A 23555-nucleotide genomic window follows, 5' to 3' on the forward strand; every position below is an offset into this window, starting at 1 on the left:
TGATTTTCTTTTTATTATTTTTAAAACATGATATGCGATAACTTGTTAAATAATGCAGTATTCAATATGGACTACAATATTGCTGTGTCTGTTAATTAATTGTAATAATATTTAAATTAATTTTCAGTTTTTAAAATATGTTTCACATTCATTCTGGGGGAAAAAAAGCATCATAGAACTTCTGAAAGTGAACAGCAGTTTTTTAACATTACATAAAATTTGATGTCAACAAATCTGACTGTCATTTTAACATTGTAAAAAAACAACTCTGCTCATCTTGGTAATATATAGTTATATCCACCTGAAAACTTAAAATCATGAACATCCAGGTAAACAAAAACTTTTAATTTATCTTTGTTATTAAAAGAAAGAACAGAGGCAAATTACAAACAATAGGACAAATACAATTAAACAAAGATACATATTAAATAATAAACCGTTCTGTAAGTTTTTAGGTAGGCCTACAGTACATTAGATATATTTAACAGTAACATTCAACTGAGAAACAACACAGTAATCTGAGTATTCAAATGTAAAAATTTAAAGACTGTAAAGTCTTCACATTACTAAACACATAACTAAATAAAACTAAAGGTTCAAAAACCAAAATATAAAAGTGAGGTGAGCAATGAAATGCATTTTGTTGCCCCTGTAATGTCATTACCAAGCAACAGGAATACTCAGCTGCTGCTTTAATGATGCGAACGCTGGTTCAGATCCCAATAATATAATGTGTGAACAATCCACCGGGGATGAGGGAGCAATCAGAGTCCGGTTCGGACCATGCAGCTGAAGTGTGAACTTATTTTGTTAACTATATATTAGCCCTGTTCTCTGGACGTGCTATTTTGTAAATGTCCTGGAATATCCGGATTTATGATATTATCATTTTTAAGACATCAGTGTCTGGTTAAGTTTATTCCAGCTTGATTTTTCCAGACACCGACGAAGCTGAGACTAAGTAGAGAAATCAGCTCTGCACTCATAATGTAAAGCAGTTTAGTTTTAGTCTTTAGTCTTGAGAAGTGGCTTTAAATAATGCATCCAGCTGATCGATAATACATTTTTGATGAGTTGTGCGGTGCGTGTGTTCTCAGGTTCCTGGGTCACCTATATGCTGCAGAAGCCCTAATCTCTCTGGACAGAATCTCTGACGCCATTGCACATCTCAACCCAGAGAACGTCACTGACGTCTCGTTAGGCGTGTCATCCAGCGAACAAGACCAAGGTATAAAAACATACACACAATCAAAATATACAGGACGTGACGTGAGGTTACTGACATGCTCCTGTGCTGTTAATGACAGGTTCTGATAAAGGAGATCTGGAGCCTGTGGAGTCATGTAAGTTTTTTTAATTTTTCTTTTTTATTTAATTGTTGGTGTATTCATCTATTGTTTAAATATATCCCTTATATAATGAACAAACATGTTCATAATTTCTAAATTAAATATCATGTTGATATTTTTAAGTAAAAAGTTTTTTTTCATACAACTGTTCTAAATAATATGTATGTACCCTCATATGTATTTAAGGTTCAATATATTATTTCCAAAACTGAAATATTAGAAATATAAACATTTTGTAATCTATTGAAGAAGTTAAAGTAGACTTTTAGGGGAAAAAATTCAGTTACACTTTATTTTAAGGTTACTTTGTTTTTGTGTAATTATACTTTTAACTGCTAAGTAATAATTAAGAACATGGTCTTACTATATAATAAGTGTTTGGTTTAGGATAAGTTTGATTTAGTTATGTATATCATTTACTGTTATTACTGTATATGTAACGGGGAGGACACTTTGAAATAGTATTACCAATAATTCCTTTGTAGTTTTGTAGAAATATATTTTTTCTACTTCACAAAGCAGGGGAAATAACCATTTACCTGTAGTCTATACTTATAATTATTATTAAGTTATGTTTTATAAATTCATAATTTTAATCAGAATAACATGTTACTAGTTGTAGTTAGTAGAAGTATTTAGTAGTGGTAGTTAGTAGTAGTAGTAGTTAACTTTATTTTCCCTGTGGGGCAGTTGGGTTTGCAGCACAGTCGCAAGGCACAACATAACAGGACATCAGACATATAATACAACAATGCAATACAAAATTATGTAAATAATTTGTTTATAATGTACTGTATGTATTATTTACTTTTGGTGTGTTGCAGCAGGGAAACAGACGCCTTTATGTTACCCTAGCTCAGTAAGTTCTGCCCGGGCCACAATGCTGTTCAACCTGGGCAGTGCGTATTGCTTGAGAAGCGAGTACGAGAAAGCCCGCAAGTGCCTCCATCAGGTAAACACTCTTATCTCGTGAAGCTCGCACATTTGTGTAGTTTACCACAATTAAAACCCCCAATTATACCCAGTGGACACTAGATGCATACAGTTTATACCGGCTTACAATCCGTTTCTTTTCTAATTCCATGCTATATAGGCTGCTTCAATGGTAAACACTAAGGAGATTCCTCCGGAAGCCATTTTACTGGGCGTCTACTTGGAACTGCAGAACGGTGAGTCACACACACACACACACACACACACATTTTAATTACACAGTGCCTGCTGAGAAATGTCCCTATATTTCCAGAGGGTTTCCAGTCACCTTTCCTCACCTGGAATCATTTGTCACTTCAAACTGTTTTTTTTGTGTGTGTGGATCTTTTAAAACTGTGATTATTTCTTCCACAGGAAACACACAGCTGGCCCTACAGATCATCAAACGGAACCAGCTCCTCCCCTCCGTCAAGCCCATCTCCTCCCCTGACCTCCGCAAGAAACCACTTCCCTTCCAGTCGTCACAGCCTGTACAGCCCATACAGACCCCCTCCTCCTTTACACAAGTACAGCGCAAGTGATTAAACTTACACGAACCCCTAAAAACATGCACAAACACATCTTTTTAAATTTTATTTATGAGGCTGCAGCAACCAAGATGGATGGTGGGGCAAAAAAACAAGCCAGAGAATTGTAGACTGGTTGTCTGTTGAAGTCGGTTAGAAATATGTATGTGTTTTGGGGTCTATGAAATTATAAATAAATTTTATTTACACTTATTAGTGGTGTGACATTAATGGGGTCAGTGACAAACTGCCATATATGAAATTATACAGATTATGAGTAAATTATTTCTGGAAAATCTGCATGGAGCCCTTATATTGCGAGATCACGTGGATGTTAAAAATCGATGGACCAAAGGTCACTGTTAAGATGTAATTAGCATAAGATCATGGACACTTGTCTGACATCAGTCATGGCAAATAAAATAAAAAAACAGCCCTTAATGTAGAAGCTTTTAAATATCTCAATTGTATAAACTTGATTCCTTCTCTATTGGTGAATAAGACTCAAATAAATGTCCTGATTTCTAAAAGCTTGTCCCTTGCGTGGGTGGACAGATGTCGGTTTTCTTTCATGTGTGGTCTCTCTTTTTTTGCCCTTTTTTCCTGAGGGTGGCCCATCACCTTTCTCATGCAGGGTCTTTCTTATGCTAAATCCTTCTGCCCCCACTCCCTCTCTTTTTCCACCCACATCTCTCCCCATTGTTTCCCCAATCTGACGTTCTGTCAATGATGCTTTGGAGAAAGAGCTCTTTTTTTAAGCCTTTATGGGTTTTTTCCCAGCCAGATGCTAGTGCCAAAACGCAGCTCATTAGATTTGTTCCCCAAGAGGCTTGTCATGTTTGTAAAATTGAATTTTGTCTATTTTTAGAGCATCGTGGGTAAGTAAACTATGCCATACAAATTTCAGGTCAATGGTTGGTTTCTTATATTTACAGCTGAGCAAGCTTTCTTGTTTATAGCCATGCTGTTTTATGCATTCTTAAAGGATAAACTGGGATTTGTAGGTGGGTGACCCCTAGGAGCGGCGAAAGATGTGAAGCGTGCATCTGAGCTATGTGTGCGGGTGTGGCAACACATGACACCCTATAGGCCAAGGTTTCCTAAATAGGGGATTGTGAGTTTATTTTTCTACTTGAATTGCAAGTTAGTCTACATACATGTTCCATCCGGCTGGATAGACTACAACCCCTCTCCAGCAAAATGCCTGCATGGCATATCTTCAAGCAGAAGCTTCAATAAAAATAAAAGAATGCTACCTATCCACTATCTGACATCTGAGCCTGGTTTCTCCCAATCTGTCTGTCACCTTGTGGAGTTAAGTTCCATGTATCCTATCATATTTAATTATTTTATTCAGTCTGGCAAATGAAAGTCATTTAAGCTGGTTTGACTATTTCACTAGAGTTAAACAGTTCAAACCCGCTAAGCCTAAGCCCATTCAGAAGTACCGGTACTTGGGTATACACACATTAAATAAATAAATAAATATATAATATGAATGTATATGTATGTAAATGTGATGAAAATAATATAAATATAGACACACATGTTTACTATATATAAAATCATCTAAGGGCTTCAGCTGACAAAAAAAAGTTTAAAGGAACCCCTGCCCTAGGCAAATGCCTGTTGGTTATTTCTGGTCTTTCACTGACTAGAGGGATTATTTTGTGAATTTAAAACCAGTTTTAACCGCTTTCACTAACTAAAGTGTTGTGAGAGCAAATGATTGTGAATCAAACAAAAATTACTTTGACAACATATTGATTTGAATTAAACATTTCAGCCCAAATGAACCCCTTCTCATCACTATTCACAACCGGCATGGTCCCATCTGCCAGACAACAAACATTTTCCTGCAGGCTCCAGCTGACCTTCTGGGCTGTGCCCTGCCCCGTTTTGACCTTTTGGAATGCAGGGACGCCCATTTCTCAAACAGCACTGGTGGCCTTAAAACGCTTTTGTTAAGTAATTTAGACAAAACAAAGACTCCTTATGATAGTGCTCTTTAAACAAGATGACAAATATTTCACAGAGTGATTTAAGGTGCACTGACCATTACCTTGTCTTTAAATGCTATCAGAGAAAAGATCATTTTCCGCAGTCTCTTTCATTAAGGTAAACAAATGAAAGCTCTGATATGGGCTCGAATTCCTTCCCTCCAGTCGTCAAATGTCCGTATACAGCATCCTGAGGTTGCTCACATCAATCACGAGCAGGAGGGGCGCTCCTTTCCTGTCAGTGAAATGCTCCACCGTCTTTCAGAACAAAGAAGGCTCCTCAGATTTCACATTTCTAGAATACATCGAAAAAGCTTTATTTACGTTTGTCACTATATCTACGATAACAGTATATCTGCAGGAATGGGTGTATTTTGTATTGCTTTGTTCCTTTTGACACCCATTTTAGTTGTTGACCAAATCTGTATTTGCCTACTATATAAAAGCTGTACATGAAACGAGTATGTCTGAATTCACAGTATAAAGTAGGGGAAAAGTCCAACATGACCTAATTCTAATTAGGTTCTTAAGTGCACATCCAAAGAGCACTTTACTATCCCATAAGGGCTGTGTATAACTCCACTTTTAGATAGGGAAGAGTGGGCACAACCCAACGCAGGGTTAGTTGTAACACACATGGTTTAAAACTTCATTTACATTTAAAACTTCCCAAACAAACCAGGATGATGAAACTTAGTGTATTTACTCACTGCCATGTCAACATTATTTAAAGAAAAAAGTTTCCGAACATTTATTTAACCATAGCAAAAGTAACTTTCTTAAGTTCATTTTTATTCTGTTCTTGTGTTAATTTAAAATAAAACAAATGCGATGATATTGTAATCTTGTATCTGTTATTTAACAGTTGAGAGAGTTCTTTAATGCTCTTTAATCTAAACAGCAGAAGACAAGCAATAGTTTAAATCCCAGTTGAGCAGGTGGGGAATGTTGGTACACTGTTGAAATATGATATTCTATCTAGACTTTTATGAATTTTATTGAGAAACCAAACCATGAGAAAAGGGCATGTTGTCACATTTCACTTCCATTCTATCGGGGGAAATCAAGAAACAAAAAGTCTACACTGCATTAATGAAACAAAACCACATCATTGTACTAGATGTGTGAAATTAATGTGGAAAAATAAATGTGTAGATCCCCAAGTGAATCTACACAAACTGAGAGAGTCAAAACGCGATAAGCTGTGCCCCGCTCTCCCCTACACTCGGAAACTTCCCCAAGCACTTACCCTCGTGGAATCCCCGTCGCCATTTTGAAGTGCGCACCAACTTTAAGTGGACGAGGGATTTTTATCCAGGCAGACCCCACGATTTTCAAATGTATTTGTATGCTGCTTTTCACAATACAATTTACAGTGGTCCGTTATCAGAGGTGACTCTCTCCAAGTAATGGATTTCAGAAATGTACATACAAACCCGATTCCAAAAAAGTTGGGACACTTTACAAATTGTGAATAAAAAAGGAATGCAATAATTGACAAATCTCATTAACTTATATTTTATTCATAATAGAATATAGATAACCTATCAAATTACATTTTGAAATGTCATGCCAAATATTGGCTCATTTTAGATTTCATGAGAGCTACACATTCCAAAAAAGTTGGGACAGGTAGCAATAAGAGGCCGGAAAAGTTAAATGTACAGGAACAGCTGGAGGCCCAATTTGCAACTTATTAGGTCAATTGGCAACATGATTGGGTATTAAAAAACCTCTCAGAGTGGCAGTGTCTCTCAGAAGTTAAGATGGGCAGAGGATCACCAATTCCCCAATGCTGTGGCGAAAAATAGTGGAGCAATATCATAAAGAGTTTCTCAGAAAAGATTTGCAAAGAGTTGAAAGTTATCATCATTTACAGTGCATAATATCATCCAAAGATTCAGAGAATCTGGAACAATCTCTGTGCCTAAGGGTCAAGGCCAGAAAACCATACTGGATGCCTGTGATCTTCAGGCCCTTAGACGGCACTGCATCACATACAGGAATGATAATGTAATGGAAATCACAACATGAGCTCAGGAATACTTACAGAAAACATTGTCAGTGAACACAATCCACGTGCCGTTCACCGTTGCCGGCTAAAACTGTTGTTCAAAAAAGAAGCCATATCCAAACATGATCTAGAAGAGCAGGCGTTTTCTCTGGGCCAATGCTCATTTAAAATGGACTGTCGTCTCTTTCAGGGAAGACCTTGCATCTTCCAACATGACAATGCCAGACCACATACTGTATCAATTACAACATCATGGCTGCATAGAAGAAATGATCCAAATCTTTCACCATAGAAAACATTTGGTGCATCATAAAGAGGAAGATGTGACAAAGAAGACCTAAGACAGGCGAGCAACGAGAAGCCTGTATTAGACAAAAATGGGACATTCCTATTCCTAAACTTGAGCAACTTGTCTCCTCAGTCCCCAGACGTTTGCAGACTGTTATAAAAAGAAGAGGGGATGCCACACAGCAGTAAACATGGACTTGTCCAAATTTTCTTTAGATGTGTTGATGCCATGAAATTTTAAACCAACTTATTTTTCCCTTAAAGCTACACTGTGTAACTTTTTTTAGTTTATTCTTAGCTAAAAACACTTAGTTCTTTCAAAAATATATGCGCTCATTAATGTATACTTACTTCTTTCAAGTAATAAAGTATTCTCGTAAGTTTAAAATATGCCATTGAAAATACATACAGGTGAGGGGTTTGAATGCCGTTCGCCATGTTGCTCCTCCATCTTGAAAGTACATTAGCCAAAGAGGGACATACCCGTAAATTCAAGCTTTGCCTTTCGCATTTTAACACTCGATGGCACCGTGTCGAATGTGAAGAGGGGGATTGCCATGTTAATCTTGGACTAAATCGGCCACCGTAGGAGTTAAAGGGGGGGTGATACACTCAGTTTCAGTCAATCTCATGTCAATCTTGAGTACCTATAGAGTAGTATTGCATCCTTCATATCTCCGAAAAGTCTTTAGTTTTATCATATTTATAAAAGAAATATGGGCTGTACCGAGTCTTTCCGGAAAAAACCGAGCGCCTGGAGGCGTATCGTGTGGGCGGAGCTAAAGAATCACAAGCGCGCAAAGCGGTGACGTCCTCAAGCGTGGAGAAACCCATCTATCTCAGCTAATACAGATAATGATCCACAATCAAATCTTATCTGAGGCTGAAATAAACTGAACAGGAGAAACGGCAACATCAGGACGTCCGTCTCTGTGGTATGTAAGTTACTGTATTTAATGGCCTCTCCACATTTCTGTGTCTTTACTCGCAGACAGTGTATGAGGACATGATTCGGTTTATGGACTATTGTATGCGACTAGACCTTAGAAGTAGCAAGCAGAACGGTTTTGCACGTCAGAATAGTGTAACGATATACAGAACAACAATGGAGTAACCGTTAGTGCATTTGAATGACGAAGCACGCGATCGTATCGTTTACTGATGTTTACTCATGCGACGGTAGCCAATAGCAGAGACATTTGAAGTTGATTTACTCACCGGCTGCTTCCAAAGCAGGACCAAACTTTATCGCTGGGACCGCTCTGTCAAAAACACACTTCTTTGGTATGATTTGGTGAAGTCCTGTGACAGCAGTGACCGTGGAAATCCACTTTGCGACGCGACTGAAGCGATGCCTTGAAGCTTCCCGTCATTTCTGCGTTCAAATCGGTTCAAATGCAGCGCTGCCTTCCCGGGGCGCGACATAAGTGTTCACGGACGACTGGATCTGCACCTGAGACTGTTTACAGCGTGCATTTCCTCTCTCTCCCTCTACTTACGCGCGCGCGCACCCTTCCGGGAGAAGAGCCCGTACAGCCCATACAAGGACCTTCCGCTCTATTTAACGTCAAATAGACCCATACTGGAAAAAAACTCGCCGAAACTTGTGAGAAACCGGAAGGAGTATTTTTAACACAGAAATACTCCAACAAACGTCCAACATTAGTTTTTGAAACTTTGTCTATGTTTAGGATGGGAATCCAAGTCTTTAAAGGTGTAAAAAGCTCAGTATGCATGAAACAGCATTTCACCCCCCCTTTAACACAAAATCATAATTGAGAGGAACAGAAACTATTATTCACTGGATGATCATATACCTTTTCACCGCTAGATGGGGGAAAATATCACACAGTGTAGCTTTAAAATTATACATTTCCTCAGTTTAAACATTTGATATGCCCTCTATGTTGTATTCTGAATAAAATTTAAAAAAAACTAAACTTCCACCTCATTGCATTCTGTTTTTATTCAGAAATTGTAGTGTCCCAACTTTTTTGGAATGGGGTTTGTAAACACATCACGCAGTTAGCTAACAATGTATTAATTTAAATGCATTAATGTATTAGTCTAAATGTAATGATTGTGATGAGGCCTGAACATTATCAGGAAGGCTATTCCAAAGTTTAGTCCTTTAGTGGACTTCGATCTTCTAGGTACTGACAAAAGCCTACAGTTCTGTGACCATAAAGGGCGTGATGGATTGTAAGGCGATAGAAGATCGGTTAAATGCACAGAAGCTAAACCTATTAGGGCTGAATAGGTCAGCAGCAGTACTTTGTAATTGACACAGAATTTAATAGGTAACCAATGCAGAGACAATAAAATTGGTGATCCTATTGTATTGCCCTAGTAAAAGCACGAGCAGCTGCATTTTGGACTAACTGTAGCTTGAGGATTTTGACTGGGGGAGTCTATTCAACATGTACTCTTCAGGCAGACCACAATGCAGCATGATTGTGACATCACAGCAGGACATGCTTAATTTACCCCCACCTAACACAACTCTAGTCTAGTGTATGATTTTGGTGTTATTTTGACCTTTAACCACATTTAATACTTGAAGCTACTTAAAGCAGACAAGTTTTAACACAGTTATAGTTATTATAATAAATATACTGTATAATAAATTAGCTCCATAGTAGATTAGGTTTAGGGTGTTCAATTTAAGCATTTTGAGGGTTTCACTAGTAGGAGGTATTTGTGCAACGTAAACGATGACATACATCCGAGTGAATGAGACGGAGGGGAGTGAGTGAGGGAAGGGCGTAAAAAGTTAGAACTCAAACGCAGCCCACTGCTGCGCTTCAGTTCAGTTTTATTATGCCCTTCACTCGCTAACTTCCCTCCGTCTCGTTCACTCGGATGTGTGTCATTGCACTAAAAAAATATTTAAAAAATAAAGTTACCTGGTTGTCTTAACATTTTAAGTTCATTGAAATTAAAAATTTGAGTTAATACAATGAACATTTTTGAGAATTGACAACCTTAATTCATATTTTATTAAAATATGTAAGCATATTGGGTAATTTTATTTGTGATGAAGTGAAACATGCCAAATTGTGCTATTTTTATGATTTATCACATTTTTTATGTGGTTCAGATACAATATTATTTTGAGTCTATTTATTTAACCATTTCCTTCATTGTATCAACTCAAAATTTTAAGGCAACCAGGTTACTTACTTTTTTAAATTAAAGGAACACTCCACTTTTTTTGAAAATAGGCTTATTTTCAAAGACCCTTAGTGTTAAACAGTAGAGTTTTACCGTTTTTGAATCCTTTCAGCTGATCTCTGTATCTGGCGGTAGCACTTTTAGCATAGCTTAGCATACATAATTGAATCGGATTAGACTGTTAGCATCGTGCTCAAAAATGACCAAAGACTTTCACTATATTTTCCTATTTAAAACGTGACTCTTCTGTAGTTACATCGTGTACTAAGACCAATGGAAAATTAAAAGTTGGGATTTTTTTTTAGACCGATAAAGCTAGGAACTATTTTCTGCGTAATATCACTGCACTGCTACACCCATGGTACGGCAGCAAAGTTCCCTGTTTATAACGCAGGAATGAGAGAATAGTTCCTATCTATAATCGGTCTAAAAATCAAAACTTTTCTTTTTCCGTTGGTCTTAGTACACGATGTAACTACAGAAGAGTCTAGTTACCAAAGTTTTAAATAGGAAAAATATTATCTTTGAAAAAATAAAGTCTTTGGTCATTTTTGAGCGAGATGCTAACGGTCTAATCCGATTCAATGATATATGCTAAGCTATGCTAAAAGTGCTACCGCTAGATAGAGAGATCGGCTGAATGGATTCAAAAACGGTAAAACTCAACTGTTTAACTCTAAGGGACTTTGAAAATGAGCCTATTTTCTAAAAACAAGTGTTGTGTTTCTTTAAACTAACAAAAAAAATGTACAGTGTGCTTGCGTTGCATGAGTGCCCACTACTGGCAAAACATTTACAATGGCCTGAACGGGAACATCCTAAGGCCTTGATCTCTTAAATATCCACTATGTAGTTGATTTATTATTATTGCATTTTTTTCCTTTATGAAATTGTTTAATGCAGCATTCTATGTGTAGGTGTGTTTGGGTTGTTTTAAAGGTTTAAAAAAAATAGAGTTATTTGTGGTCGGACAAATTCAACGCAATATGCGGTGACATCACAATCAATTTGCATTGTGGTATATGAAGTAGACTCGCTCCCTCGGTTAAAATCAAGTCCATGTCTATTTCACAAAGTGGAACGCACTTCAAAATGCCAGCAGGGATTCCCTGATGGGAAGTGCTTAAGGAAGTTCGCAAGTGTGTGTCTAAAAAAGGAGTAGAACGCAGCATTATTCTCGAGAGAGGTAAATGGCGGGGATATGTCGCAACTGACACCGCAGATCAAAAGCTTTTTTCCTTTTTCCTGAACTAGTTAAAGGGTTACTTCAGCGATTAGCATATGGCTTTGTATCAGTAGAAACCCTGGAGTATATTCAAATGATTGTGCAAATGATTGTGATTGAAATGAGTTGGTTGACATCACCGTTTTCTCCAGAGCGACTGTACAGACGAATCAAATTTTGTTGCATTTATTTTATACTGTGAAGCTGCTTTGTGACAATCGTCATTGTATAAGCGCTATATAAATACATTTGACTTGACATATTTCCGGAATTTTTCGAAGGGTTTAAGTGGGTGTGAAAGTGTGCAAGTGTTTCACGATTTTTGTTAACTCCTTGTTTACTTTGCTTCTAAAGTCTGTTTTGATGAGCCCCAGCACCACTACACATTTTCTGTCTCCTTATAACACAACTGTTTCAACTCATCATCTCATTAGTACAGAATGCAAGACTTGCCCAGTGTCCCAATATCCACGCTATCCATCCTAAATAGTATGTGAGATTAAAATAAGTGTGTCCTAAAGCATAGTGTTTTGAAAAGATTGTCAAAAGTCTACTTTTGGTCTAATATTTTCCAGTACACTGTAAAAAAAAAAAAAAAAAAAAAAAAAAAAGTCAGCCTGAAATTTTTAAGTACAGTCGACTTCTTTCAACTTATGTTAAACAGACTTTAAAAAATTTGTTACATCTTGTAACTTAAAAAAATGAACTGAAATGAACACATGAAGTAGACTCGCTCCCTCGATCAAAAGGGTCTGTACATATAAACTTCCCTCGTCCACTTTATGACAGGGGTGTGGAACGTTGATCCTGGAGGGCAACTCTCTTGAAGAGTTCACATGCCTGTAACTTTAGTAATCCTGAAGACCTCGATTAGCTGCAGGTGTTTTTGATTAGGGTTGGAGCTAAACTCTGCAAGAGAGTGGCCCTCCAGGATCAACGGTCCCCACCCGTTTTATAAAGTGGAACGCACTTCAAAATGGCGGCAGGGATTCCCCTAAGGGGAAGTGCTTAGTGAAGTTTGCAAGTGTGTCTAAAAGTGGAGTAGAACCCAGCCCAAATAGGCTAATATTGCTCACAACCCATTGCGCTTCAGAGGATTTGTGTCAGAACTACAAACACGAGTAAAAATTGTAAAAAAAAAAAAAAAAAAAAAAAAAAAAAAACACTATTACAAAACATGGTGGATATGCACGACCTACGGGGAGAGATAAAGGGGTTGCGTAATAATGAAAGTTTAGCCTGATTAAAAAAACATTCTATTTAATGTTATCCATGTTATATATTTAATCCGCAATAAAAGTGGACTTTTATAAAGATCCATTTGAACATTTTACTTTTAAATGCATCATTGTGGATTAATATTCTCTGCATGAAACACCCAAGACCAGGTATGGAATGAAATGAAATGACATGTTAAAAACCCAACTATGATGTGATTGAGTGTGTATAAAAAAAAAAAAAAATAATAAAAAAAAAACTTTGGGACACAAAGGTATTGAAGTTTTACTTCTCAAAAATAGTACATACTTTAAGGGTGTGGTATAAGTAGGCGAATTGGTACACAGCATAAATGTGTGTGTCTGATAAAGGAGACATCTAAATGTGCAATGGCGCGAGGGTCCACTGGACATGCTTGAGAAGAACTGGTTTACCCAATGTAACAAACTTAATTTCTGCGTGAATGTGTTGCTTCAGTCTTTGCACCAATAAAATGTGCCACACTTAAAGGAAGTGTGTGTACGATTGTGGCCAAAACTGGTACTGCAATCACTTTCAAATGACTGTAGAGCGGTGTATCCCCTCTCCCTCTCCTCCCTGAGTCAAGGTTGCCAGATTGGCTGCAGGATCAGCAAGGAACATTTGTAGCTGCAGCTGTGGTAACTAGAGCCGAGCTGGCAACCCTGATGCTGAAAACACTACTGACTTCGTGATTGGTTGATAGGTGGAGGGAGGTGCTTGAAGCTAGCTGAACAAAATGAGTTTCAGCGTAGGTTTAGAGTTGACAAATCCAACCTGGTCAAGTTTAACCGTTTCTCAAAGCTTGGTATAAACTGTCTCTGTCAACTCAGGTTTAATCCAGAGTTAGCGATTAACTCTGAAGCGTGTGCACCTGAGTGTGCCACGTGCGGCAAACAGCCAATCACAGCGTCCGTTTGATTCACTTCTCGCAAGAGCAATTCACTTTCAAGATTGAGAGATCGTTTTGAAAATTATCATGACATGAAATGCGTTTACAAAGCCGGAATAAACACTGTTTGCTGCTGCAGCGACAGTTTGAGAAGGCATCTTAAAGAATATCTGACTATATCAATGCATGATGTGAATCAAAGAAATATGCCTAATAATTATAGGTTCACAAAGAGCTCAAATACACATTGTTTAAAAGAGTTAGGATTATGAATGCATGTTTTATATTTATGTTTGTCTACTTGTAAATTAATATAACTATATGAATATATGAAATAATTAGCGCCAAAGGATGAGCAATTTTGTCTCTTTCCGGGGGTGTGGCTTTATTGCGTCTTTACTTGCAGCTGATTGGTCCAGTTTGGGTTTGTGATCTCTAACCCAGAATTAAACCTGCTCCAGAGCAGGTTAGCTGTGTAGTGTATGTTACCATGGTGATAAACAAAGCTAAAAACTTACCTGGGTAACAACTGAAACCAGCTTTGTGCAACAGGCCACAGTTGAGGCCTCAACAACAACTTTTGAATGACAATATCCTGGCCGGACTACTGTTCAGTGATATAAGTATTTGAAATGAACATGATTTTTCAGACATTTTTCAGACGTGGGACCGTTTTGCGTTCTTGCTTCCTGTCGAGTACACGCTTCCAAGTGGCCAAGACCGCAAATTTGGATTTTTGGACAAGCCCATTTTGTATGGATTAGATTCATACTACCAGGCATATGCCTGCACTGTCAAAAAGTTACTTGGTTGCCTTAAAAAATTTTATTCATTGCAATTAAATATTTGAGTTAATACAATGAACATTAAGAATTAACATCACCCTTTATTTAAATAGTATTAAAAGATTTTGTAAGAATATTGGGTAATTGTTATATTTGTTATAATGCAGTGAAACATGCAAAACTGATGATTTATCACATTTATTTATTTTATTTATGTGGTAAAAATACAATATTTGAGTTTCTTAAACCAATTTCCTTCATTGTATTAACTCATTTGTTTTAATTTCAATGAACTCAACATTATAAGGCAACCAGGTTACTTTAAAGGAACTGTATGTAAGATATGTAATTCAATTAATCATGAAATGGCCCTGATATGTCACTAGACATTAAGAAATCATGTTCATTTCAAAATACTTATATCACTGACAACAGTAGTCCGGCCAGGATATTGGGCCTGTACCATGATGGTAGTTAAACAAACTCAGGGTTACAGGGTTAGTTTTGAGTTGACAAAACCAAACCGTTGTATTAAGGCTTTGTTGGTCCCATGATGCTGATCATCTGCTCTCTCTGTCAACTCAGGCTTTGATCAGGAGTTCAGGACTTTAGCTGTGACATCAGCAGTGAACAGCCAATCACATGCTTTGGATCAGTGGAACTGAGATTCACCTCTCGCGAGAGAAGCAGTGAGATTAATTTCTTACTTCTGCAGAATATTGCATGATTGAAAAATATTAAGATTTTTTTTTTTTTTAAAAGCCTTGGAGAGTAAGTTACTATGGCGATGAACTCAGCTAAAAGCCAAACCACTTTAATGGTACCTAAAACCCAGGATTGGCACGAATTAAGCTTAAACATATCTGGCTAGCCAGCTAAACCAGCTTCATAGTACAGGCCCATTGTCATTTAAAAGTTGTTGTTGTTGCAGCCCTCAAATGATGTTGATGTTGCCATGTTGTGTTTTGGCCTGAAGCTCCACCCTCCACCTATCGACCAATCATGAAGTCAGTAGTGTTTTGGCATCAGGGTTGCCAGCTCTGCTCTAGTTACCACAGCTGCAGCTACAAACGTTCCTGCTGATCCTGCAGCCAATCTGGCAACCTCAAGTCAAGGGGGAGGGGCAGCGGGGATACACCGCTCTGCAGTCATTTAAAAGTGATTGCAGTACCAGTTTTGGCCACAATCTTACACTTCTTTTAAAGGGGTGGTTCCGTGTTTTTTTTTCTAGGCTTGGTTGTGTTTATGGAGTGCAGTATAACATTAATTCTCATCTTAATACTCACCACAGCTTGTCTTAATACTTCTTATTTTAAACATATTTTTCTTATATTTGACCTTAATTCCACACCGCTGTCTCATCTGTCCTTTGAACGGCTCGTTTGCTTCCTGCTTCTATGAAGCCCATCCTTCCGAAAAACAATGGTGTTAGATTGGTTAGATGGCCAAATGTAGTTTGATGTATTTTTATTGGCTGAAGTGCCAAGCAAAGGTTGTCCGGAAACGCCACGCCCCTTACCATTACGGGCAGAAGTCACATCTGCGGTGACTAGCAAGGGTTTATGATGTCACCAACCCGGGAAGAAGCTCGTTGTAGTCCAAACCTGCCATTTTTGTAGGCAATAAACTGCCGTAACTATAAAAGACAATATTTCTGTTTGCATTGAACTTTCAGCGCTGTAATTTAGCAGATACTGTTTATGCTCAAGCAGCAACATTACACACTAACTAAAATTAAAAAAGTGAAATCGCATGCAACCACCACTTTAAGTTAAACCAACAATATTTTTTTTACAGTGTGATGAAGGTCATGAGACCAAAACGTTGATACTAAAAAGTTTTTGTAAGTATGATATTGTGCGGGGTTTCCTTTTGTTTGTTGAATCTTAAACTGGCCAAAATGTTTATTTCAGTGGTTTGAAACAGCTCACCAATGTGATCTTTACAGAAATTCTATTAACTTGTAACATAAATCAAGATCTTTATAACAGTATAGCAGACTACTTAAAATACATAATACATTTTATTGGGTGATATTGAGTGACAATGATATTTAAATACTTAGTTTTATGATCAAATCTCAGAGTCAGTAGTTTTTATTGTGGGCAATGCAGTGCAATGCAAGAAGTTACTGCATGATTTTTATAAAGTAGGTTTCATGGAATTTAAAAAGCAGAGTTTAATATCCAAAAGCTTAGTTGTTAGGCCTACATCTACTTCAATAAAGAAAAAAACACTCACCACAAATACAGGATCCAAAGAGGTACAACTTTATTTTATTGTAAACAACCAAACATTAAAAAAAAAAAAAAAAAAAAAAACTGCATAGGAAATGTTTAAAGTCCACAAAGACAAAAGAACAAGACTGCAGACTACCACATATTTCATATAGTCTCATCAGTCTTACTCCGAGTAATAAATGTTCTGTTGCTTTGGTTGAGAGGGTGACAGACGGTGGGATGGCGAGTTATGAAACAGAAAGAGAAAGAGATGGAGAGAGTGGTCGGCCTCTTAGAGGGCTCCCAAGCCAATATCATCCACCTGAGAGGACAAATGACCTGGAATCAGCATTTGCTACTTTGATTCTACCCTAATCATCGTATTTTAAAAGGCAAAACTGATTCCAGGTGAGGGCTTTGGGGCAGAATCTCCCCACACCTCTTTGCTTAGCCTGTCTCACAGCCAAGCCTCTTAAAAGCACTGTGACTTCAGAGGTTTAGAAAGCATTGATGTACGCATCAAATTTCAGAGCCAGGGACTCGGGGTCAAAATGTCTATCTTCACTTTAGATCTAATTCTTAGACAGACTGTTGCCCTCAAAGTTCTTGAAAACCAATATTTCAAGCTTTAAGGCATTTCTGATCATCTCAAGGCAATGAATTTTGTAGCAGCCTTTGAATGCAAATATTTAATCATATCCATCCGTCAATCAAAGAGGTAAATGTTCCTTTAGTTACATGGGGTTATAAAGATATAAAAATAAAAAAGTCAAGATAGGATTGTGTGAAGAACACAAAATTGAGACATGCTGGTATTAAGGTTATGAGTTGTTCACCCCCTCATTGACGGTTAACTGTGACATGGTTGAAAAGGATCCCATGGAATTCAACAACAGCATTTTACCATCAAAACAACACACAAAAAGCTCATGAGGTACTAACAAAGGATTCACTATCAAACTGTAAGAAACAAATATTGAATTTTAATCAAATCTCAAATCTCTACAAAGCTACCTGAGTTGTTTTAATGTGTGTATACACATCTTTTTTTCTCCATAAGATAATACAATCATAAAAGGGTCTATGACCACACAATTCTGAACTTACATTTTCTGTTTTTCCCCAGTAAGGAAGAAGTCATAAGCTGGAATACACCAGAAATGGTGACTAAACCCGTACAATTAGAGACCAGAGGTCCAAAAAAAGAAAAGAAAAGAAAAAAAAAACACAAAGAAAGAAACCAAAAACAGCAATGATCTGAAATTCAAAGACACAGACTGAGTTTGATATCAGCGACTTTCACGTCCATTGAGGCAGAAAGTATGTAGATGTATAGTATCAGTCCTAAAAAGTGAATCGTCTCTCAAAGTAGAACTTACACTTTGAATAGTGTCCTAATCAATGCTAATGGGGTTCTAAATAGTGGCTTACTGATCTCGCGTCGCTCACCACAACCCACAAACCGGCTGCCTGATTCCTTCGCCGAATATAACGCTACCACCACACAGTTGAAGATCAGTTTTCATTGGGAACTGTGGGAGCTGGATTCAAACACTTTCCCATCTTTGGTCCTATAGGGTACCTGCTCAAAAACTCGTGTTACACACAAAAGCCAACATCCAGGGACGTGTTCTGCGAGCGCTTCGCCTCCGTGTTAAGATATCGACCGTGTGTTTAAATACAAGAATGGTCGAAGCCAAACATATTAATCTTTGGGCAAACGTGAAAAATCGATTTATAAATACATCCACAAACTGAGGTTTCATTTGAACGAGGTCTTTGGCAGTTTTCCAGTTCTGATTCGATTCCAAATGCTAAAGCTAAGAAGCTGTGGTAAGGCATCTGAATGGAGTTCAATGAGGTACCTTACTCTGTAAAGCTATCTAGAAATAGTACAATCATATAGTCAGCCACTCACCACAATCCAACAAATGATATCCATTTTTTTGGTACATTATAAAAGTGTCCATGTTTTCTTCCTGCCTCCCCTTGTTTTCCAACATCCACCTGTCTTCAAGGACCTTTACAGCATGCAAATAAAAAGTTCCCTTTTAAAGAGAGCAGGGATTCAGGGAGAAAACTTTGCAGCTAACTACTAATCAGATCAAATGTGATAATACTGCAAGACAGGCAAGATCAGTGTTGGTGGAAGCAGCAAATCTTTAAATCTTTATTGCATAAGCTTCTTACATCCATCAAACGGGCTTCCGTTACCCACGCTCGTCCTTCTATTCCTCGTTTATGGTCTACTGTGCAGATGTCTATCAATTAATCATAAATCTAACTGACTACTTTCCACTCTAACCATGCGTAAAAAGCAACATTACCATATAATTCACATCTTTCCTTTAAATTGCAACATAAATATGCCTGACGATCCACTATTTGAAGTCAATATTGTTTATAATGAGGTAATATACAAAGAAAAGACCACTAAAGAAAGATCCACTTTATAAATGAAATGCAATCGTGACCTTCAGAATCATTTTTGGCACATGCCTATTTCCTATAGTCACCCTTTGGCAAAGACATTCAATTTCGATTTTATGTAGCATCACGAAAAAGGCACAGGTAACTACATGCAAGCACGTTAATACTTATGACAGGACACAAGATAACAGTACTGCAGACTTGCAGGAAACGCTGGGGCAAAACATCATGACCACCTCGCAATCGGTCATCCATCTCTCCCACAATTTCGGATTTTAAATGTTACCTCAAGTATAAAACGGAAAGCATCATGCAAATTAACCCCAAAGGTTAGGTCCTGTAAGTGGGCCTGCCATGTATGTACGGTCCAGACAGCAAGTACCACACTCGCTCAAAGTTCACCCACTTCAAAATATCCATCGCGCATGATGCCCGCGAGGACAGGAACATACAAATGAACAAGGAAACACTCTGAGTCTAGTGGATGCCTCTTTGCAAACTTCATATACCAAGAAACTTGTGATAACCGAGGTTTGACAACATTGCTAAGAGATGCTTTCCTGTTGTCATAAACTTCCAGGCAGACTATAATGGGAGAGCCATGTGCTTTTGTTCTGCTGTATACCAGTGCTATATATTTATATATTATTTTTCTTTCCCCCTTTGCTTCCTTTTTTTCCTTTAATCAATTGAACACAGAAGCAAACAACACTTTAAAGTGGTTACCCACAAGTCGGGCACAAACTATCTGATTTCAAACTGGGTTCAATTGATTCTAAGTGTTTTCAAATGATGTTACGCTGACTGAGTGAATGGTCTCCCTGGAGATCTTTCTTTAAACTGGCACAGGAAGCACTGTAGGCCATGCTGTAATCAATAGAACAACAAAAACCAACATGTGATCTAATGCAGCTGTTTGTAATGAGACTCTTAAGAACTTGGCCTCAAAATACATCCAACATTGAAGAAAAAAAAACAATAAAAAGTTTCCCAAGTATGAGAGGAACTGGATTATATCCTTGTTTGCCAGTTATGTCAATCATGTGCCTCTAACTGAACAAATTTTACCTTGCCTAAATTGTTCATATGAAAAAATAATAATAACATATAGAAACACAAAGATAAGGGCTAGGCCTTTTTTACACTTAGATATTCCATTTAGTGTCTACATTCTTTAAATTTCCCCACCCCCAAAAATAAAATAGATCTGAAGATCTTCTTTAAAGAACATCCTCCATTTCACTCTTTTTTTTTTCTTTTCTCTTTTAATCATAACACATTTAAAATAATCACGGGTATCTGTTCTTCTTCAGTTGCATTTCTCTTGATTACATCACGAGGGTCCTATTAAATTACTAAATTCAGATAATTTGCCTAGTTTAGCAGTCTCTTTCATTAGTTATACAAAATTTTGGTAACTGCTTGCATAATTTTCAAATGGAAAAGACCGTAAAGTGAGGTAAATGTGTAATGAGGCTCATGGACCCAGAGGTATAATACGGTAAATGAGGTAAGAGGTTTAGATGAGGTACAAGATAAAGATGAAGTCTGAATTAAAATGCACACGGAAATGCACAAAAGAAAACATAGCAGTAGATATATCAAAATGCTCTCCTAATGTTTCTGCCAAAACATGCAGCTCTGTTTTTGTCCATCGCTATGAGAAACATTCAGGGATATAACTTGCGTTCTTTGCACAGTAACAATCAGGAAAAAAAATTGTGCGAACTGTGCAAATATCCAAACATTGCTTCATTTTGTTTTTTTTGTTTTTTTTGTCATCACATTTTACAAAAAAAAAAAAAACACTGAGGTAGACGTTTCTTTATAACTTCACGGACTAGGTCTCTGCACAAACGCGAGTACATTCATACATAAGCTAGATGAGGTAGGTGGGATGCAGAGAGAAAATATTTCAAGAATGCAAGAAATTCCCTGAGAAAAAAAAAGGAAAAAAAAAGAAAAGATTTGAAGACACACACTAAGAGTAAAACACTCTCAGCTTGCAGCAGTCAAAACGGTGTGCTGTAACGGCAAGCATTTGGTGTTAAACGATCACTGAGAATCAAAACTATCCACAACTGTTGTCACCTCGCTAAGATCAAACTGCATTTGCTCATGACAGATGTGCAAAATCTCCTTTTCCATTTGTCCACAGCCACAGTTTTGTATTTCAAAAGATAAAAGGTCAGAACATGAGGATTCGGTTGTTTCCAAAGTCCACAGCCACAATCATTCCATCTGGGGTAACCGCTATACCAGAGGGGCGATCCATTTGGCCGAATCCGCTTCCGGGAGTCCCAAACTTGCATAAAAAGTTGCCATTGGGTTCGAACACCTGAATGCGATGGTTGCGGGAGTCAGCCACGATAATACGATCCTCCTGGTCCACGGCTACGCCTTGTGGCCGCAAGAACTGGCCATTTCCGGTTCCCTCGGACCCAAGGAAGCGTGCTGACTGGCAATCGGGCCTGATGACAAGCAGCCGATGATTGTTGAAGTCGGTCACGACGAGGTGGCCTTCCTGATTAAAGGCCACACCGCGAGGCGAGTCGAAATGTTTCCAGAGGGCGCCTTCGAATCCGTATTTGTTCAGGAAAGTCCCATCAGGCCCAAAGAGTTGCACGCGGTGGTTGCGTGTATCCGAAACCAGGATCTTTCCCTCAGAGTTGACGGCAACATCCCAAGGGTAGTTGAATTGCCCGTTTTTGGTTCCCTTCTCGCCAAATTTGAGAAGAAACTGGCCATCGAATGTAAAAATTTGGATGCGGTGATTGTCTTTATCTGCCACAATGATTCTCCTCTGGCTGTCACAGGCGACCCCAGCCGGGCGGTCAAACTGGCCCGGTCGTGAGCCCAAAGTGCCAAACTTATGGTGGAACGTCCCGCAAGGCTTGAAGATCTGCACGCGGTTGTTGCTTCTGTCAGCAACCACCACGTAGCCCTCCTTATCCACACAGATGCCCCAAGGCCGACACAGCTGCCCGTCCCCATCGCCCTCTCCTCCGAAGGTTGCAATGGGCAAGCCAACACTGCCGTAACTGCGACCGGACTTGACCATCACTTTGAAGGGACTTCCCTCAATGTGCTGATTGCAAACAAACACCGAGAGCAAATGCTCACCCTCACTCTTGGACAGATAACTGACTGTGTACGTTCCATCTTGGTGGTCAGAAACATCTGCGCTGGACAGATTACCATCCGGACTCATAAGCACAACGGAGACGCTGTCACCACCGGACAACCGAGGTTCACCATCGTGATCATACCCTACGACAGTAAAGGTAGCCAGCTTTCCTTGCAGCGCTCTCTTGAGGCCTTCACCGTGAGCTTTGGATGCTGTGGCAAAGGCTCCACTGCTGATGAGGCCCATGGACTTGATTGCGATCAGAAGGGCCTGGTCTGGAGGGGTAAACATGATGCGATCATCTTCTTGTGGCTGTAGGAAGCAGCGGAGGGATTTAAGCTCCTGCAGCTGATTTAACATGTGCTCGCGTGCTAGCAGGACATCTATGCTACGGCCTTCTTCTAAAACTTGGGCCACTGTGGCAATAGTACTATCCAGCTTGGTGAGATTCTGGTGTAGTTTCTCAACCTGCAGGTAAAGTGATTTTGCCTTCACCTGGCGGATCTTCTCCACCTGTGCAGGGAAAAAAAAATGGTTGCTGAAGCTTCTAAAAGTATTTAAAGCAGAGTCATGACTGTATTTTATACTTAAAGGGCTAGTTAACCCAAAAATGTAAATTATGTTATTAATGACTCGCCCTAAGGTCGTTCCACACCCGTAAGACCTCCGTTCATCTGCGGAACACAGTTTAAGACATTTTATATTTAGTCAAAGAGCTTTTCTGTTCCTCCAATGACTGTCCATGTCCAGAAAAGTAATAAAAACATCATCAAAGTAGTCCATATGTGACATCAGTTGGTTAATTAGAATCTCTTGAAGCATCGAAATTACATTTTGGTCCAAAAATCACAAATTACAACTTTATTCAGCATTGCCTTCTCTTCTGTGTTTTGGATCGCGTGATTCCGTGATTCGGATCGCCAATGGCACGTGATTTCAGCGAATCATGAATCAATACGATAATTCATAACCGTTTGAATCTTTATTTGAGGTTTGAAAACCAAATCGGAAGAGAAGACAATGCTGAATAAAGTTGTAGTTTTTGTTATTTTTGGACCACAATGTATTTTCGATGCTTCAAGAGATTCTAACTAACCAACTGATGTCACAAATGGACTACTTTGATGATGTTCTTATTACCTTTCTGGACATGGACAGTATAGTGTGCATACACTTTCACTGGAGGAACAGAAAAGCTCTCGGACTAAATATAAAATATCTTAAACTGTGTTTCGAAGATGAGCAGAGGTCTTACGGGTGTGGAAAGACATTAGGTCATTAATGACAATTTTCATTTTTGGGTGAACTATTCCTTAA

General features: G+C 38.3%; 2 protein-coding genes across 5 annotated transcripts in view; one reads left to right on the forward strand and one right to left on the reverse strand.

The window, feature by feature from the left end:
• Window positions 1–3061, forward strand: part of cnot10 (CCR4-NOT transcription complex, subunit 10) — a 41258-nt gene extending 38197 nt beyond the window's left edge. For all 4 annotated transcript variants that reach the window (XM_067449799.1, XM_067449801.1, XM_067449800.1 and 1 more), the window contains exons 15-19: window positions 1098–1228; window positions 1308–1343; window positions 2174–2301; window positions 2443–2518; window positions 2697–3061. In XM_067449799.1, coding sequence (XP_067305900.1) covers window positions 1098–1228; window positions 1308–1343; window positions 2174–2301; window positions 2443–2518; window positions 2697–2863 — 538 coding nt within the window. In that variant the 3' untranslated portion in view covers window positions 2864–3061. The remainder of the gene's footprint in view (window positions 1–1097; window positions 1229–1307; window positions 1344–2173; window positions 2302–2442; window positions 2519–2696) is intronic.
• Window positions 3062–16762: 13701 nt separating this feature from the next.
• Window positions 16763–23555, reverse strand: part of trim71 (tripartite motif containing 71, E3 ubiquitin protein ligase) — a 38893-nt gene continuing 32100 nt past the window's right edge. The window contains exon 4 of the mRNA XM_067449198.1: window positions 16763–22751. Coding sequence (XP_067305299.1) covers window positions 21300–22751 — 1452 coding nt within the window. The 3' untranslated portion in view covers window positions 16763–21299. The remainder of the gene's footprint in view (window positions 22752–23555) is intronic.

This window comes from Pseudorasbora parva, chromosome 7, assembly GCF_024679245.1.
Source record: "Pseudorasbora parva isolate DD20220531a chromosome 7, ASM2467924v1, whole genome shotgun sequence".
Taxonomy (NCBI): Eukaryota; Metazoa; Chordata; class Actinopteri; order Cypriniformes; family Gobionidae; genus Pseudorasbora; species Pseudorasbora parva.